Raw genomic sequence first — 20,555 nt, forward strand, 5'->3', positions numbered from 1 at the left:
CACATTTGTATAACATGTATACATAAATACAAACACATAAAACTGCATATATACATATACGCTTCGGTGACTGGGGGTGCAATTTTGCCACGGAAGTTACCGGGTTCGAATCCTGAACTGGGTAACAGTATTTGTGTTTGTCCCTTTATCAAATTTCATATGATCATCAAGTCTTATCGCCGCAATTTGCCCAAGTAGGCAGAAAAGCAACATAAAATGTGATATATGAAAGCACATAATACATGCACATATATATTATATATAAAGAGAGAGCGATAAACACTTACCATTTCTGAGGTTTATTTTGTCCTTCCTTCTTCTTTAACAGGAAATCCACATAATAGCACGAGTGCGTATTACTCACTTGAGATAAACAAAATGTCTTTATTAAAAAGAAAAAAAACCTTTTTTTCTAAAAACACTAAAATTGCTTACTTACGATTAGCAAGTAGTCCAATGTTGATTAGAGCAACATTTCGGGGTAACTACTTTCCCCTTTTTTAGGCTTTTCTTGGCATTGGACTACTCGCTAATCGTAAGTAAGCAATTTTAGTGTTTTTAGAAAAAAAGGTTTTCTTTTTAATAAAGACATTAATTCATTCAGGAAATCCAAAATACTTGATATTTGTTCCTTTCGTCTTTTTGTAATGATTGCTACAGCCGTAAATAGCACTGTTAGGCATATTTTCTTTCACAATGCACTTAAGACTCTTCTCACTAAAAGTGAAATGAAGACGACAAAAAAAGAAGGAAACACTCAATTCAAAGTTTAATGCTCTACAGAAAAGAACAAAACCGGAAACTCGACTTGTCACCCTCTGAAAAGCACTCCCTCTCCTGGCTGTGGCCACTATGTTGAAGTCAGAGCTCTGACGTATGGCTGAGAGCCACGTGCGTGCATCCACCTCTTTGTCATTCCACCATGGGTCAAGGCAGAGCATGTTGATCAATCCAGGTACATATATTTTGAAATAAACTAATCAAGAACCAGAACTATGTTATTAGTAAATATTATAAACAAATTGTCTTCATCTCAATAAAGGATATTACGAACCATTATAATTTCACATCAATTAACACTAATATAATACTTAGTATGAGCAAGGTCACGAGATACACAATATTCTAACAATGTGAAAGGAAGCCTACATTGTAACTAAGAAACTTCATTAACTTACCTGACAGTGGCCTCTTCTTCCTCCAACAGCTCCTTCACAAGGAGCCTATAAAACTCATCTCTTTCCGTTAGCCATGCATAAATGCAACACAGTCCCTGAAGGCCCCTTATGCGTATTCCAGGATCAGAATCTCTTGCTGCACCCAGGAACAATGCATATATTTCCTTTTCATGTGGTAACACTATGGTAACTGATTAAGAGATTATGTGAAAGTAACGTCTCTACACCAAACAACATCAAATATTTCATGATAGATTGTAACATTCAAAGATTCTTGAGAAAATATTTGCTCTACATACAGGGTGTCCAGGCTAGAGGTATTCAAAAATACACACATATATGTTATTATCTGTAAAGTTTATTAACTTTCTTGTCAATGTTTTGTACAAAGTAACTAAGAAAGCTTTTATGTACGCTGGTACACCTCAATGTGGGCACTATTTGTAGCATGACAGATATCCAAACGATAATCAAGTTCGTGCCAAGCACTGACCAGTACTTGGAAGCATTATTAGAAAAATGATACGCTGTCCAAAATCATCCAAATTGTGAAGTTACCTGTTGTACACAACATCTTTAATGAAGCCCCATGCAAAAAAGTCTAATGGAGTCAAATCTGGGAATCTCGGTGGCCAGGCAGTTTCTGCATGTGTGTGACTTAACAGCACTATTGATCGTAGAATTGCACTACTGATATCTGGGATTTATGGTCTATCGACTGAGCTTCACTACAAGACAATATAAGGAGTAGTTTTTGCATTATAAGCAGTTATTTTTGTATACCTCTAGCCCGGACAACCTGTACAATAAAAGAACTATACTGCAGCCTGGTTGATGTTGCCACACAGTGCGTGGGAACGAGAGACTTTTGTCCCGCTCTCGCTTAGCTTCTCCTGTATATGACACCAGCGCAATTCTGCCCAGTCGGCTATTTTAGTCAATTTTAGGCCTAAAGCAAGTGCTTAATTTTCTATGAGTCTTATTTCTTTGGTTCTTTTACTTTTGGGTGGCAGCACAAGAGAACTTGTCGAATCAATGTTTGGTGGTCTTGGAGCATTTAATAATAGAATAGCACACAAACGCACTACTAAAGTAACCAACAAACTCTCCAGACACAAACAAAACTTCCTTCTCTAACAGGACAACCCAGGAGTATGCACAAGCTGAATGCAACTGTAAAGCATATTAATGTTCAGCAGATTGCTGGAACCACCCAAATTATACACTTCCAGCAGCTTGACATCAATTAACATTATTTCTCGAAAATACAAATTATATTTGAGTTCTGTCTTCCTTGATCATTTATATACATATGAAGGTGTGATATACTGGAATAATATAACAATATATTTAATGTTACTATTTTTAATAAACACCTTTGAAAATACCATTCATTCCAAGAAAAATTATGCAGTATTATGTAAAATGTAATACAGTTGAGACTGCTTTATACGTAACTGTTCTGCATAATTCTGTTTTATATGTAAATATAAATTATATATTTTAAAAACATGTTATTTAAACTTCATTAGAACATAATGCATTTATACGTAATTCAATGTTATTCGTACAAACTTTCATAAAATGTCAGGACTGAACTGATACTACTTTGAACCGATACAGATACTTCGAAAATTGGAATAATTACAATTTCTTCAAAATACTGATTAATATTGGTGTGTAAATATTCTTCTCCAATTATATGTATGAATTTACCAAGAAATTTGCTTTAGAATATTCAGGAATTACATTAGAATATTAAAATAGGTGTTATGAAATAAAGAAATATAGTTTCTCATGCAAAATTTGTGCAAAATAAAAAGGAAGTTTGAATTTTGTAATTTCCAAGATAATTAGACTTCGTGAAAATGTTGCGCAGTATTTTTGCGGACCCCATGAAAGACCAATATGAAAGAAAAGTATCGGCTGGTATCGGTAGTTGAATTCCAACCAATCGGCTCAGCGCTATAAAATACATTTGATTTGTGCATAACCAAGCTAAAAAAATGTCACAGAAGTAAACATTTCTTGTTGTTACAAAAACAAAAGGTGAGTTTCAAATGTGAAACAGGATAGGCAGGCATGGTTGGTCTTGAGTTGTGAGAAAGTGGAGTGTGGCGTGGCGGTGTTACAGAGAAGGCAAGGAGAGATGGTACGAAATCATAGGAGAAAAATTTGCTGCAGTTGTTTAGAACATGAAACACATTTTATTTTGTACATAATCGTGATATGAAAGTACACACATTAAAAAGATGCTGATAGCTGACGTTTGCCATGTTCCATAATAAAAACAGAACAGCGGTTTCTTCATTCAGTGAATGTTTTCAGTTGCTACTGGTTGGCAATGGAGAACAGAAAGAGAAAAAGGCCAGAAGCAAATAAGCACATATAGTCGTCCTTAGCAAAACATTTTGAATAGGAAGGCTGTCAAGCAGTGAAACAGCAAGTTCCAAAGTCAATATAGTCAATGAAATTAATGGACCAAAACACATAAATTCATGGAAATTAAGTGCTTGCTTCTGATATAGTAATATCTCACCACATTATACATTCCTTCAAACATGAAAATACAATTTTATTTACTAAGTTAACTTTATGACATATTGTAAGTAAAAGGTGTATTTTAAAAATAAGGGTCAATTGATCATATCAGAGAAGAAAAGAAGTCTAGCAACACTTTTTTCATTGTTACAAACATGTAAAATCTACTTCATTTCTCAACAAAATCACCATTATCTTCCGAGCAATTTTGTTACCATGGAAGAAGCTCTTCTATACCCTCTGCATAGAAGTTCGCCACCTGGGAGTTCATCCAATCGAACAGTGTCGTTTTCAACACCTCAGTTTCTTCAAATCGTTGAGATGCAAGACACTCTTTGAGGTGCAGGAAGAGATTATAGTCACTAAGTGCAAGGTCTGGACTACATAGGGAGTGATCAAGAAGTTCCCATTCGAACCTCTCAATTTGTGTGGTTTAGCATAGTCATCAATAGGGACAGTTCCTGTGCGCAGCATTCCCCGTTGTAATTTTTATGTGGCTCATCCAAGTTTTGATACAGTTTCACAGTATGCCTGCGATTTGATTGTCTTCCCCAGCTACATAAAATCTATCAAGAACACACATAGTTTGTCCCAGAACACATGACTTTTGATGCAGACGGAGATTGCTTGAACTTTTTTGCCCTTTGTGCATGTGAATGCATGACACCATTGCCGTACTTTTCCTTCACTCATTACACTTGGACCATATTCTTCACACCATTGTCGGTGAATTTCGGCAGCATTATGACCTTTGGTATTAGGCTCATTACATTTCAAATCAAAGATAAACATTATTTTTGAACTTTAAGGATTCAGATTTTTTAAATTTTTTGTTTATACATTGCACTTATCAAGAGGACAAAACTGCCAAATTTCAGATTTTTTCGGCTCTTAGTTTTTGAGTTATTGACTTTCAAAGAAGCAAAAATCCCAAAATTTGACGACATTTTGAAATCTTTAAACAGCTGTTGATCAAAACTATTTGACCTACAGAGCTCAAATTAGAGTTTTTCTCTTCTGCTTTTACGGAGCTTTAGTTTGAAATACAACATGATTGGTATTTGAATTTTTGAATTTTTAAGAAACTTAAAAAACAAGTTGTTTTTTTAAAATCTCAAAAACACCATATTTATTTTTTTTAAAAAACATATATGATTTAAAGATATCAATCTACTATTTGTGTGCAAAATTTCATAATGGGACGGCAATGGGTTCCTATGGAAATTATTTTTTTTTTGTAATGTAATGTGGTGTGCGAAATTTGCTAATTCCATGTTCTAACCACAACTATATGCTGAGTGGTTGATGTTGAAGTCTTCATGTTAGTCTATTTTATAACTTTTGGACTACAAATAACATGAAAATACCTAAAACTTATCACCTATAATATCAGGTAAAGCAAATTGAAAAATGTACGAGGGGAAGTCATTAAATAACATGAATTTTATTCTAAACTTCATAGAGATATATGCACAACGAAAATGTGTGTTTCGGCACTCAAAAAGGTTCCTTAGCAACATGCCATAAAAATGTCGTGACAATCGAGAGGCGTGTGCCTGCACAGTAGCTCGTACAGCATGGCCGCTCCACTGTTGACTTGCACCGTAGAAGAACTACAAAGTGTTATTCGTTTTTTTGTGGTCAGAGGGAGTGAAACCTTCTGAAATCAAGAGCTGAATGAAGGTTCAGTACGAAGACAATTGTTTAAGTCAGGGGAGAGTATATAAATAGGTGGAAAGATTTAAAGATGGAAGACGAAATGTCAGTGATGAACACCAGAGTGGGAGGCCAGTTTCCGTGGCAACTAAGGCAATGAAACAGCTGATCGATCAGCGAATCCGTTAATTTAGTACACTCTCCCTAGACTTAAACAATTGTCTCCATACTGAACCTTCATTCTGCTGTAGATTTCAGCATAGGCGTGTGTAGATCCTCCGATTAGGGGAAGGAGCCTTGATGAAAGTTCATTTGGAGAAAGAAAAACTTGATATCATTCGACTGAAAATAACTGTATTAGAAGAATACACACTTCCATGGCACCGATGTTCTTTGGCCCCCTCCATTATTCCCCCTAATTTACATATGAACATGGTTTTATACAGCAGATTCAAAACAACTGAACATAATATGTTAACTTCCAACAGTGATGGCCATTAAGGGGGCAGTTGCTCCCTTACTTTTTGCCATTAAACTATAGCCTCTTAATGCTAAGCCTTGTGAGACGGTGAGTCAGAGGTGAGGGTTACCTGCATGCAATCACGTCACAAGAGCCCCAACAACAGATCTACTATAACAGATCTACTATATCTCAAACTACCACTACATTAACCTTGAACCCTTCCAAGATGGCTCTCGAGTGTCCCGCCGAAATGCTGGAAGTGCTAATTGGAGTGTGTTGTTGCAAGGGAAAGTCCAACCACAAAGAGAATAAGCTATTAAACCCAACTATATATATATATATATATATATATATATATATATATATATATATATATATATATATATATATACACACACACACACACACACACACACACAAACGAAGTGCTAACAGAAAATAGCCAATTAACTAAGAGACTAATTTATTTCTATTTACCAAATTCAGGGGCACCCTATGGATATTTAGAACAACTATCTGTATGAGGGTCACTATTTATATTTTGAGCCTTGGCAACACTGATTGAAGTTAGGCGCGATTTGACATTTGCACGGAATCGTCTGGCATTATTGACCATAACGTACTTCAAATGTTTTGTCAATAGCTTCATTTGTGTTGTTTATGTTGCCTTGGAGATTGCGTGACAACAATAAAATGGAATTAACTCCTGAACATTTTCGTGCGATGATTTTTTACGATTTTCGACGTGGATTATCAAGACAAGAGTGCATCGATCAACTTACTTCCACATTTGGCGATGAAGCCCCATCCTTTGCCACTGTAAAACGCTGGTATAACGAATTTAATCGTGGCCGCCATTCACTCACCGACGAGATTCGCGAAGGTCGTCCAAAATCAGTTGTTGTTCAAGAAAACATTGATGCTGTGCAAAACCTAATACTGCAAGATCGTCATGTGACATACTGTGAGATTGAGGCGACCATAGGCATTATTTCCACCAGCATATATAAAATATTACATGATCATTTAGCTGTGAGAAAGGTATGTTCTCGTTGGATCCCACACAATTTGACAAAAACTCAAAAAGACGCTCGCATCAATTGGTGCAAACAAATGCTCAATAAATACAATTGTGGTGCTTCAAAAGACGTATTGTAACAGGTGACGAATCATGGATATATGCATATGAGCCGGAACGTAAACAGCAGTCGACTGTATGGGTGTTTCAAGATGAACCCAATCCAACAAAAGTTGTTTGCGCTCGAAGCACATCGAAACAAATGGTCACCTATTTTTTCGGGAAAACTGGTCATGTCGCAACTGTGCCTTTAGAAAAACGTAGAACGGTCAACTCTGAATGGTACACAACAATTTGTTTGCCAGAGGTCTTCGGTCAAATACGGAAAACAAACGCCGTCGGATCATTCTTCATCAAGACAATGCCAGCTGTCACACATCTTGTCTAACAACCGACTTTATGAACAGTCAAAAAATCGAATTGATGGGTCATCCGTCGTACAGTCCTGATTAGGCACCCAATGACTTCTTCTTGTTCCCGAATGTCAAGAATAAATTGCGGGGACAACGATTTTCGTCAGCGGAAGATGCCGTTGATGCGTTCAAAAACCATGTTATGGAGGTTATGGAGGTGAGGATTGAAAAAACTGCTTTGACAAATGGTTCGAACGAATGCAAAAGTGTATTGACCATAAAGGAGAATACTTCGAAAAACAATAAAGCAGTTTTCAATGCCAAATTCCTGTTTTTTCATTGTTAGGCTCAAAATATAAATAGTGACCTCGTAATACCACAATGCATTCCCATATGCCTCTGGAGTGATATTTGAATTCCAAGATTCCAAACTTGCACCCAATCCTTAATATGCAAACACACACTCGTGTATACTCATTTCCCAGGAAAAAGGAATAATTTTGCAAGTTCTTTTAAATCCAACAGAACGAAATTCTTAATACTGGTCAATGTCAAGGATGAACACAGAACAGAAATACCTCATTATATATTCCCAAACATTTGGTGAGATTGTTTAGTATGTGTGATAATACTGGATACATCAATAGCACACCCAAACTTCCCCCTGCTGAAAGAGAATACACATATGACAGAACATTGATTCATGCAACAAGTGCAGATTAATCAGGGTAGCTACGATTTTTTGATTATGAAATTCCCTGACTTTTCCAGGTTTTCCAGTCCAGAAATGAAATTTTTCCAGACATGTTTGTCATCATGATTTTTGCTTTTGAACCTCATGTTTTTCAATTAAATATGCAGGCACGTTAGTTATTATGAATATACACAGTTATTAGCTGAAAATTTACCAAGTGATTAATACAGTGCTATTCAATGAAAAAATAAACAAGTATTGTACTTCTCCATTTTCACTAAGTCATTACAATTAAGGTGGTGCAAAAAAAATCAATAAAAAAATTTGGCATATCAAAGCTTTACAAAGTAACCTGTACACAACTTCAATTATATCAATACAAATGAGAAACAACAGAAAATTAGGTCATGTACCTTTAAAAAATATGCAATAAGTTTAATGATTATAAAAATTGAAATCTTACCTTTCATAAATAACACTGGCAGATGTGACTACCACATAAAATTATTTTTTCCTAGTTACTGCAAGGATCTCCTCATCCAGCATATAAATTTCCTTCTCGGTTTCTTGAATAAGTCTTTTTTTTTCTTTCACTCAACTCCTTGATGGCATCTGCAGCCCTTTTTTTTATTCTCCCTTGCTTTCACAGTTTCTTCATCTTCTTTCTTCTTCTGTTCCAATGCTTCCATGTATCTGGAACATGCATTTCTTGCAGCATGAACCATACCTTCATCTACAATGAGATTTTCAATGCACCCAGATGCATGGACTTTATCCCAAACATGTCTTTGAGCAACCAGTGACCTATGGTGTTGATTTTCAACTACGCATTTCTTATTCACAGAAAACCCTCTCTATATACATGCATTTCCATGAAATAAGATAAAAATCATTTGTAAAAACTTCATCACTTCACACGAGCTTACATTGTGGGTTGTTATAAGATCAAACCAAAATTTATCAAGATGCTTGGTTTTTCAGGAATAACTATTCAAGAGTTGAATACCAGCTGGCTTAGAGCATATATGTCTGAAGTCTTGTTCAATTTTATCAGCAGAATTTCCAGTTAGTTGTCGCTTCTAAACAAATGTTTCCAACATTACCTCTTCAAACGTGAAAAACTTGTTGCTTGTGACTTCGATATGACAAATGGGTCACAAAAAGAGATTCCTTTGGTCAGTTTATATCGTAAAGGAGATTTTTCCATGATTTTAGAACAAAGTGTCCTCAAACAGTATAAACATTCTTGCATGAACTGGAGAATTTCGGCTGCTGTAAAATCAACATTACAAAGTAATGCTCGTACTGAGTAACCCACTTTATCAGCAGACACAATATTATGTTCATCACAAATTTTTATTTTTGTTAAAAGTGTACTGTCAATTACTGCCTTCTTCACAAATTTATTCATAATTACTGTTAGCATGGAAATAAGTTCAGTGTACAGAAAAGGTGCCATTGGTTGATCAGATTGAAATTCCTTCAAGAAAGGCTCAATCTGAGATTCAATTGTTTGGAAAAATGAAAGCTTTGCACCCATCAACTTATCCTCAACTCCTGCTACAACAATCCTGTAAATGTGAGAGCTGGGTTCCTTCTACACTGTTTTAACACCATGGATGTAATTTTTCAAATGTGGAAGGACTTCTAATGTACACTGTACAACGTTCACATTTTTCCACCCACCTTACTGAACAATTTGTTTTTTGGAAAAATTTTGATGATCCAGAGTAGTAAATGTAATCAGCTCTGCGTGCTGGAACATATTTGAATAAGTTGTACACTGCTCTTAGAAATTCTACTAACAACCACTTAGTTGCTGTTATTCCTCCGTTCAATGCATTGCTGAGTGTGTGAAGAGCACAACTTCCTATGTCAAATAAAACTGGGCTGCTTTCGTCAATTTCAACACTTTCTTTAAAATCTCGTAAAAACTTCATCTTCACATTTGGACCATCCATAGATATTTGAATCAATCGTTTGTGCAATATGGAGCTTAACTGATGCTTGAAAGCACCCAAGATATCTGTTGATGTCGTATGTTTCAAAAATGCTAATGCAAAATATCGACATACAACTTCCTTTTTAGATGAACTCCAATATTGTACCACAAAATCCATTTGCTCTTCATGGGAAATCTTGTTAAGAGCATACTATGCTTTAAACAAACGATTTTGCTTGTACCAACATGCATAGCAATCACTTTCTAGAACTTCCTTCTCCACCTCCCTTTGAAAATATGAACCCAAACCATAAGTAATGACATAAGCTATCCTCGCTCGCTGAAGTCAAGACTGCCTCAAACTGACATATTATTTCTTATAACAAATGATGTTGTTTATTCCAACATGAACAGCTGCTTGATTTACCCTAAAATATACACTTAATACAATGTGTATTTGCTGGTAAATTAGTAAAGACTGCCTCAAACTGACATATTACTTCTTATAAAGTGATGGCAGTATCTAACTATCCCAAGTCTGAAAGGATTAACGCATACTACACATTAATTTTCACGTTGCACAGCTGATACAATACCATGTCTTTATGTGCAACCAGCATGTCATGTACGGACAAGTGACCTTGAAAAACAAAATAAAAGTTGAAAATATGCTTTGTCAATAACTGAAATCAAGATGCAAATCACATTAGTTTACACCTGTGCTAAGTTCCATCTTTTCTGAGTGGTTAGTTTTTATGCTAGTTTTAACATAAAATTCAACTTTTGATAGCAATGGCGTCGCCCGCCATTTGCTATAACCACGAGGTTCAGTACGAACGATTTACCATATTCTTCGCACCACACAAAACACACGCAAGCATGCTTTTATCTACACTCATATATTAGGCAGATCTAGAGGCACATATTTTTGGTAAATAAAAAAGCAAAATTTCGGTACAAAAACTGAGTCAATTTCGGGTTCAAAAGCGGTAAATAAAATAAAATATCGGTGTTATAGCGGTGAAAAATTGGATGAAAAGTGGTATATAAAAAGACATTTTGGTTTTAAAATTGTGAATATAATCCTAAATTTGATTTAAAAACTACAGTTATTCCACAGAATTAACATTTCACTTCTAATAGCACATTTATGTAGTTATCAGAGTATTAAGTTTATTTCTGTGTAAAGGAGTTCATTTTTGCTTCTCCAATATTAACAGCAGAATTAATCAATTTTCCGGGAATTGCATAACTCTCAGGATAATTCAGACCTCAGAAGGTGTCGCGTCGGTGAATAAACCCTAAATTTCGTGTTTAAGAGTTAATTTCGCTTTTTGCAGTTCATTTCGCATTATTTCGTGACAAAACATGGTCACAAAATGCATCTCACACCTTTCAAAAACATGAAAAATTAACACTACAATGTGTTTTTTCAAATTTTGTTTTTTCGTCAAAAACGAAATATGCATGCCACTAGGCAGATCTATCAATAATGTACGAAGACATGAGCTCATGCAGTAAAATATGATGAATGCCAGCTTATCTCATGGCAGTTGGGTTGCAATACATCAAACACATTCCCTACCTTTTTCCTTCAATAATAATCAATGTCCTACTGATGTGTCCCGTTTCACATATTAGTCCGACAGATCTCCATACATTCATAGTTAAGAATCATCTTGTTATAGCCATCCTCTTGCCGTGTCAACGCGATAACCCGAAGATCTTTCTTTCAGTCGTTCCTTCTCCAGCTTCAATGACCGAACACCATTGTTCCAAAAAATGCACCCGAAACTCCTCCCCGGGCCCTTACTCACTTTTTTCACAACACATTTTACTACGTCAACGTAACAATTTTCTTTAAATGTATTATTGACCAATATATGCATGCATATGTGTCAATGATCTTATTGTAATAAACCTTGAATAATCATAACAGTTTTATTTATGCAGAAGAATGGAGAATAACGTGCTGTACAAATTATAACTTAGTAACAAGTGTGCAAATTGCAGGAACCGAAAAAATCACCATCTGGTCAAAATGTCCCTGTGCATAAAGCGACACCAAACTTTCCGCGGAATTTCTTACGAAAATAAAAGATCTTATAACATAAGGTTAAAATAGATTACCCGAATGTTTAAATACAACTAAAATTTGAAGTTAGCATTATATTGATATCCAAGTGAGATGCAATTCAAAAATTTACTGTTTATTCATAAAATATCGATTGGTGCCATCTTTCGCTACCTTCAAAAATTAGCGTGAGTAGAAATGAATTCTAACGGCATTTATACTCCATTTTTCGTGAATTCTCTGAACATAATGTTTTTTGTGCACATGGACATGTGCTATTATTCAACATGAACATAGGTATAGTTAATAAAACAAGACATATGACAGTACTTGTCATACTTGTCTACAGAGAAAAAGTAAAACAGGGTAGCTACGATTTTTTGATTATGAAATTCCCTGACTTTTCCAGGTTTTCCAGACCAGAAATAAAATTTTTCCAGACATGTTTGCCGTCATGATTTTTGCTTTGAATCTCATGTTTTTCAATTAAATATGCAGGCACGTTAATTGTTATGAATATGAATACACAGTTATTAGCTGAATATTTACCAAGTGATTAATATAATGCTATTCAATGAAAAAATAAATAACTATTGTACTTCCCCATTTTCACTAAGTCACTACAATTAAGGTGGTGTAAAAAATCAATAAAAAATGTGGCATATATCAAAGCTTTACAATGTAACCTGTATACAACCTCAATTATATCAATACAAATGAGAAACAACAGAAAATTAGGTCATGTACCTTTAGAAAATATGAAATAAGTTTAATGATTATATTTTTTTTTAATTATTGAAAATAGTACATATTTTGGAAATTCAGAACATGAATGGGGCAGGTGACCAACCATACACCTAAATAAAATATATACACGGGCCATACTTTAGAATCAAATATCTACATTATTTGAGTTTTCCACATACTGGAACCAATTTTATATTACGGGAAAACATCGAAATCTGTCTATTAAAAGGTAAAAATTCCGAATGTCTTATGTTATTTTTTTCAATTTTCCTAGCAGGAAGACTAATTATCATAGAATTTTGGCTATCATTGTGACATGAAATTTGAACATTCCTTAAAATAATGAACACTATTTGGATCCGAAAAATGTTATTTATGTTGAAAAAACCCCTTCAAAATGACCTTACGCAATCATACACGCTTCCCACGGACAAGGTATTCTCCGGTTGACAAGCGACAGTAAGTATCGTAAACTAGTGAGAATGAATGTAGAAATAAATCGGAACCTTAGTAGAGTGCATTCAGGGTCTATTTTAATTCTAAGACAACCAAACCAGACCTTCCTAACCTAACCACAAAAGCATACATTGACAAAATCTTGAGAAAACGCTAAAACTCTGCAGTATGTGTTACATAAATTGAAATCGAACCATGTATAAGTTGCATTTGTAGCATGATGAAATCGTAATAAAACAAAAGAAACATGGGCCCATTTTCACCACTTTTCAGTATAATTTCATTCTACATGCAAAAAGTACGTAAAATTACTATCGGCATCAAACCAACATTCCTAACCTAACAACGATGTGTGACCAGCGTACGTTTCATACCTCTCTTTCACACCAGTTTTTTAAAAAAATAATTCCTTCTACATGCACAAAACACATGCAAATTCGAATAATGACGTCACTGATACTGCATAAAATCACTAATTTCTCGGGTGCAACACATCTCTGCAATGTAAAAACTACGACAACAAGTAAATGGACTAGTTGCTTCTGAACGGGTCGCAAACGAAGGACTCAAATTCACAGTACGGGTTCACACGGGGAACGAAGTAGTGAGTCCCTTTGTTTTTACTCAGCATCCGCACCTGTCCAGTGTGACGTCAACCACAGCCAGTTACGTGAAATTCTGTTTTCAAGCTTTATTGCAGATCCAAAACCAATGAATTGTCCGAACACCAACCTGCTCTGCTTCACGTATCAAAAGAGAACGGGTTCCGAACGGGTGTGTTCTTGAAGAAAGGAAATTTCCTCACCACACACAAAGCTAACGCAACATTTTTTCCGCAAGAAATTCTGAGGATGGCTGGTGCGTAGGTTTCGTCTTGAGTGGCTTGTTCTCTAAGGAAACATCTCACGCCTCTCCAAATTCCAGTCTTGAACAGGTTCACAAGAACTAGTCGCAAAATGAACGGATCCAAGAACCTAGATCTGAGAGTGAATAAATATAGAATCGAAATGCGAAGGAACCATAATTTTGTACGTAACAGACTAGAAGTCATAATGACGAGAGGAATAAGTTTCTGAACTGAATCTTTTGGAGTGACTGGAATCACAAGAACCGAATTCGGAAGTGGAAATGAACCGTTCGTTCATTTTCTAACTGGTTCTCCTGCAACTCCAAAATGTGCGTAAATTCCTGAAAATATGCAAAAATTCCCTGACTATTACCTGACCAACCAAATTCCCTGACTTTTCCCGGTTTTCTAAGTTTTCCATTCGCGTAGCAACCCTGTAAAACTGTTCTTGCCCCCTTCCCACTTTGTCACTCAATCACTGCTACTGATTTCTAATGTATGGGCAATTTATTCTTGGAAACACATAGGTAACAAAACTAATGAATAAACTGTATACGAGTGCTAATAACAAATAAATTGCTGGAGAAGGAAGTTGGATAGTTCAATTACATGGGAAATAATGCATCTTATGTAGTTGCTTGGTATTTTCGGCGGCTTGAAAAAACTTAATTATGTAAAGAGCATAATATTGTTTAACCTTTTGAGTCCCAAGGCCATTTTCACATGTAACCCACTTGGTCCCGAGCCGGTTTTGAGCAAAATGCAGAGTTTCAATTAAATGAGTGTAGATCGGAGGCTAATTGCCCTAGAGAGATGAGTGATACGTTGTACGCGGAATGAACCAGAGATTCAGACTATATGAAATTTAAGCAAATTCGGCGTATATGTGGCAGTGGGGAGGGGGCTAACTCTCAAAATTCCAAAATTTCGGGGAAAAAAATGCCCCCCCCCCCCAAGAAAAAAATACATGACAGTGTCGACATGCACATGGAAATGATCGCTGACATGTAAGGAACACATAAATATTTGCATTATTATCATATGACCAATGTAACGTGAGTTGTAACCCCAAAAGGAATGGTCGGCACGCCACTGATTCAAGCTTCAAAATGCAGTGGTACCTTGAAATGGCTTTAGCTCAGACACTATTTGCCCTGGAGATATGAACAATATACCGTTGTATGCAGAATGAATCACAGATTCAGACGATATATAATTTATGCACATTCGGCGTACATATGGAGTGGAAAAGGGGGGAAATCGCCTGAAAAATATATTTTTTTAAAGAAAATAAGAGAGCGTTTGCATTTTCACCAGTACCGGCTGCAATTGGTTCAAAAGTTATATCCACAAGACAAGGTAAAGCGACGTGAGTTTTGCAAGACTATCCACACTTTAATGGAGGACGATGAAACCTTTCTGACAAAGATCATTTTTAGTGATGAGGCGACCTTCCACTTGAGTGGAAAAGTGAACAGGCATAATGTTAGGATCTGGGGAAGCGAGCATCCGCATGCCACTCTTGATGTGGAACGTGACTCACCCAAGGTGAATATTTTTTGTGCAGTGTCAGAGCGTCGAGTGTACGGTCCGTTCTTCTTTGAGGGGGCAACAAGGTGAAAGCTACTTAACAATGCTACGTGACTGGTTAATTCCTCAACCTGCTGCAGAGAGAGGTTACTACATTCTACAACAAGATGGAGTGCCCCCACACTGGTATCAATCTGTACGCAGCTTTCTGAATGACAACCTCCCACACTGTTGGATACGACGAGCTGGACCCAATGATCAAAATCTATGCAAGTGGCCCCCACGATCACCTGACATGACAGTTTGTGACTTTTTCCTTTGGGGGTTCGTGAAGGACCAGGTCTATGTACCTCCACTACCCACAACCTTGAATCATCTTCAGGAACGCATCATTACAGCTGTCAACTTCATCACACCGGATACACTTGAGAAGATGTAGTTGGAGCTGGATTATCGTCTCGATGTTTCCCGCGTAACAGGTGGCGCGCACATTGAGCATTTGTAATTCCAATGAACACCACGAAAACTTTATGAGTTTTTACAACTACTGTGAACATTTCTGTAGAATACTACTTTTGGTATTAAAGTTATACCCTTTCAAAACCAGGGAATGTTTTTGTGCTCACGCTGTATAATGCATTGTGATACTACTAATAGTGTATTTTTCTGTATTTTTTTAAAAAATGCCCTAAAACGTCAGTCCACAGGTAAAAGACACGTGAAAACAGTCAGACTGGAAAGTGTTAAAAATTAAAAAAAATCAAATACCACAGTCATGTTGTATTTCCAATTAAAGCTCAGTAAAAACAAAAGAGAATGACTCCAATTTGAGCTCTCTAGGTCAAATAGTTTTTGATCAACAGCTGTTTAAAGATTTCAAAATGTCGTCAAATTTTGGGAATTTTGCTTCTTTGAAAGTCAATAACTCAAAAACTAAGAGCCGAAAAAACCTGAAATTTGGCAGTTTTCGTCAACTTTACTGGTACTACCTACTACTCCACCAAAAGTTATTAATTTCTGAGATGTCAAGGTTCAGACACCGGTTGGTTTGGCATAAGAAATCAAATCACAGTACTTCTCAACTGGTGAGATTGTGTATTTGAGCAATCATTTAAACACGCTCAAGTTCACATGATAACCAACAGTTGACTAGCGAAAATATGATAGTTAGGTTGCCAATGGACCAGTTGTTGCTACTCCCCAGGCACTATCTGATCACTGTTGCCAGTCACGTGTTTTTAATAATTGACCCTTTCTTTTGAAATGTATCTTGTAATAAACAATATTGAGAAATTTCCTACAAACCTTCACCCATCTCAGTATCCTTCCTTTGTTCATTCCATATCTTCAGCAAGTTAGTCAATGTTTCAAGAACTATGAGACATTCTACGGTGGACGATCTTTTCAAATATTGAGGATGGAGTAAAGGGAACACCTACAAATAAAAAAAACAAGATTATTTGCACACTATAACTATAAATTCGCTTCATAATTTTAATAAGAATGTTGCTAAGTAACTTATAATATGGGAAGATGCAAAATACATGAACATAAAATCAAAGTTTAACCACACTTACTTGCATAAACATATACAGTGTGGCAGGAAAGTCCCTTTACACTGAATTTGAATTATGTGTTCATGTACACAGCTTGCCTCCTATGGATCCAAAATGTCCATGTGGGTTCCTCCATGTTCATACCATAGCCTTATGCACCTCCATGTCTGATTGTTCATGTGCAACAGCATATCAGAGGTGACATTTTGAAACGCTGCAGAAACTGCATATTTCAGCTGTTCACTGTCATTCTTTGTTTTCACACTTCCTTTTTCACAAAACCCCACTGTGCATTATCAGGTATGCTGATATCAGGGCTTCTTGCAAGCCAAAGATATATGTGGACGACCAAAGCAAAATATGCTGGTGCGCTGTCATGTTGAAACCAAACAGTGTATGCAATTTCATTTGCCATCAACTGTCGAAGCAACCACTCGTTGATTATTCTCAAATAATTCTGCTGATTAACAGAACCATCGAAAAAATAAGGACCAAGAAGGTGTTCCCCTGCACATCCCTGTCCAAACCATAACATAAGGTGGATTGTGCTCGACTTCAAGGATTTTCTAAGGGCATTCCAACTGCACAAGGATTGATAATAAAAATTTGCACACTCATCGTTCATGATGTCCTACATTGTTATTCCAGTGATTCGACATTTGTGGAACATACACAAGCCACCAAACGCTCCTCCACAGAGAAAGCACTTGTGTCCATCATCACGACTTGCCCGAATTCTGTGCATTTTCTCTGCCACCAAGACAGCAGGGTAGTCAGTGGAGACAGTTACACCTTGCAGAGAATCCATGACAAATTATTTGTACAACAGAACAAAGTACAGGAAGAGTGTAGTATTCATGAAAAACACATTCCTACAACCAGGTAAGGTCTGTGTCAAGGTACTTTCCAGACATACTGTAGAATGGAATCCCGATTTTACATTCCTGCATTTTGCATTTTTCTGCATTTTAAGGTTTTTGCCTTGGTCTCCTGAAAATGTAAATGGAGGTTTCATTGTAACTAAGTGTAATGTTAAATTCAATTTTAAAAGGACATAATTCAAGCTGATATTTGGTGCAGTCAATCTCAAAATTATATGGATGCAAATTGTAATCCGTGTTATCTATCATCTTTCATTTACATTCTATGGAGCTTACAGTGGATTGCTTTGTTTGAATACTGAATTTTGAATTTCATAAAAAAAATTAATGAATTTTGTGATGGACATATTTTGTGCACCAGTGGCGGGCGTATGCTGGATTCAAAACATGATCTATCTCTTCATATCATAATGTTCAAATGGGAGGCTCTTTTTCATTCAGTTTCTTGGATTTTCAAGTGATGTGATGAGACAATGTGATTAAAAATGCATACATTACAATTTACAAATAATTATAAAAATGTCACTATTTTATTAATATAGAAACAGTAAGGAAAGGATTTCAAATATTTCATGGTTATTTATAAAATATAGAGGACCATATTGTGAAATATTTGTGTAGGACTATGTGTGAGAATAAAATACATAATGAACTTCTTACCTTGAATATTTAATTTGAACAGAAACCCATTTTATCTCTTGCCGATCTCTGTAGTAAAATATTTATTAGCATAGCATACTACGATGCCAGGGGTCCTGGGTTCAAATCCAGGCATGGACATTGGTATTCTTTGTGAATGTCCCTTCATCAATTTAATCGTATCATCTCATCCTCATCACCGCAAATAAAGTGGCAGAAAAGAAATGCTAAATAACAAGTCAAATCCATTCTTCTCTTCTTTGGGGTGACAGAGGCCTACATATATTCACGATTTGAAGCTTATCCTCATTGTCGCCTTTCTCAGATACAGAGTTGCCAATTCTACATGGTAACCAAAAAAGTTTTTGCCATTTTTGACGTCCCATTAATCATGCGCTCACAGAGAGGAAACAAAATGACATGTGCCTGCCAAGCGATCGGGAGTTAGTCTGACCATCGACTGTCAGTAATACAGTCACGTTGCGCACACACAGCAATCATAGCTCGTCCAGTGTCAAAGAGAAATGGACGTATCGAAATCGAAGCAGCTTGTTCACGTGTGTTTGTTGTATGACTGTAAAGTGGGCGTCAGCTGCAGCATCAAGTTGCCGCATATGCCAGGCATTTGGGGAGAATGCCGTGAACGAACGCACTGATAGGCATTGGTTCCAGAAATTCCGTTCGGGAGATGTGAGCCTTTCGGATGAACCTCACAGTGGACGAACACATGTGTTAGATGACGAGGCCCTGAAAGCAGCCATCGAGGAGGACAGTGGTCTAACGTGTGATGAACTTGCAGAAAGGTTCCATGTTTCCGCTGACACAGTCAGACTGCACCTGCATGGGATAGGGAAGTCATACAAGTTAAGCAAGTGGGTACCCCACACATTGTCGGCAGCCAACAAGGAACAACGAGTGACAGCCTGTTTGTCCTTGCTCACTCGACACCTGAACACACCCATATTTGATCGCTTGCTCACTGGTGACGAAAAGTGGGTCCTCTATGACACTCCCAAGCGTACCAGACATTGGTTGTCACCACGTGACCATGTTCCTCACTCATCACCACTGCACCCACGAAAGGTTATGGTTTCTGTATGGTGGAATTGTCGGCAAGTGGTGCATTACGAGCTCCTTCCACCTGGTCAGACCATCACTGCTGACCTCTACTCTCAGCAGTTGCAAAGGGTGCACCATGGATTGCGGCAGAAAGAGCAGGCATTGGTGAATCGCAAGGGTGTGCTGTTCCTGCACGACAATGCCAAGCCACATGTGGCAAAGAGGACCTGGGAGATCCTTCATCAACTTGGCTGGGAGACACTGTGCCATCCACCATATTCACTGGACCTTGTGCCAACAGATTACCACCTGTTTCATTCCCTCGACAACCACCTCCGTGAGAGATCCTTCGCAAATGATGGAGACCTGCGGAACACACTCACGGACTTCTTTGCATCCAAGCCTGCCGAGTTTTATCACCAGGGTATCGTGCAGCTGCAGGAACGTTGGCAAAAGGTGTTGGATGCTGATGGAGATTACTTCGAAACCTAAAGGTACGTATCATCCACTGTATTGTTCTTTGTTTATCACTGCTCTAGAACGACAGGAACTTTTTTGGTTACCTTGTATTACAAGTATGCTACACTAAATAAAATATCAATTCTGGCTAGAAGATGCTTGCACACTGAGACGGCTGTGTGCGCAGGTGCATTGTCGTGGTGGAAACACCAGTCCCCCTTCCACCACAAATCAGGCCTTTTTTGCCGCACACTGTTACGCAATCTTTTCAGAACCTCTAAATAGAAAGCTTGATTAACAGTCTCATGTGGTGGAACGAACTCTGAATGCACTATCCCCCCCCCCCCCCCGCCATCAAAAAAAGAAATGAGCATCGTCTTGACGTTTGATTTCACTTGACGA

At 37.0% G+C, this 20,555-nt stretch overlaps 1 protein-coding gene across 2 annotated transcripts in view; it reads right to left on the reverse strand.

The window, feature by feature from the left end:
- The window catches only part of Mms19 (MMS19 nucleotide excision repair protein), a 316,830-nt gene that overhangs the window by 170,259 nt on the left and 126,016 nt on the right, over positions 1-20,555 (reverse strand). Inside the window, exons 8-9 of one of the 2 annotated variants that reach the window (XM_083142473.1) lie at positions 16,865-16,994; positions 1,179-1,359 (exon numbers count right to left, since the gene is read on the reverse strand). In XM_083142473.1, coding sequence (XP_082998599.1) covers positions 1,179-1,359; positions 16,865-16,994 — 311 coding nt within the window. Of the gene's footprint in view, positions 1-1,178; positions 1,369-16,864; positions 16,995-20,555 lie in introns of both variants that reach the window. The other variant, XM_083142472.1, reaches the window with a different exon arrangement.

This window comes from Lepisma saccharinum, chromosome 21 (genome assembly GCF_977018435.1).
Source record: "Lepisma saccharinum chromosome 21, izLepSacc3.1, whole genome shotgun sequence".
NCBI lineage: Eukaryota > Metazoa > Arthropoda > Insecta > Zygentoma > Lepismatidae > Lepisma > Lepisma saccharinum.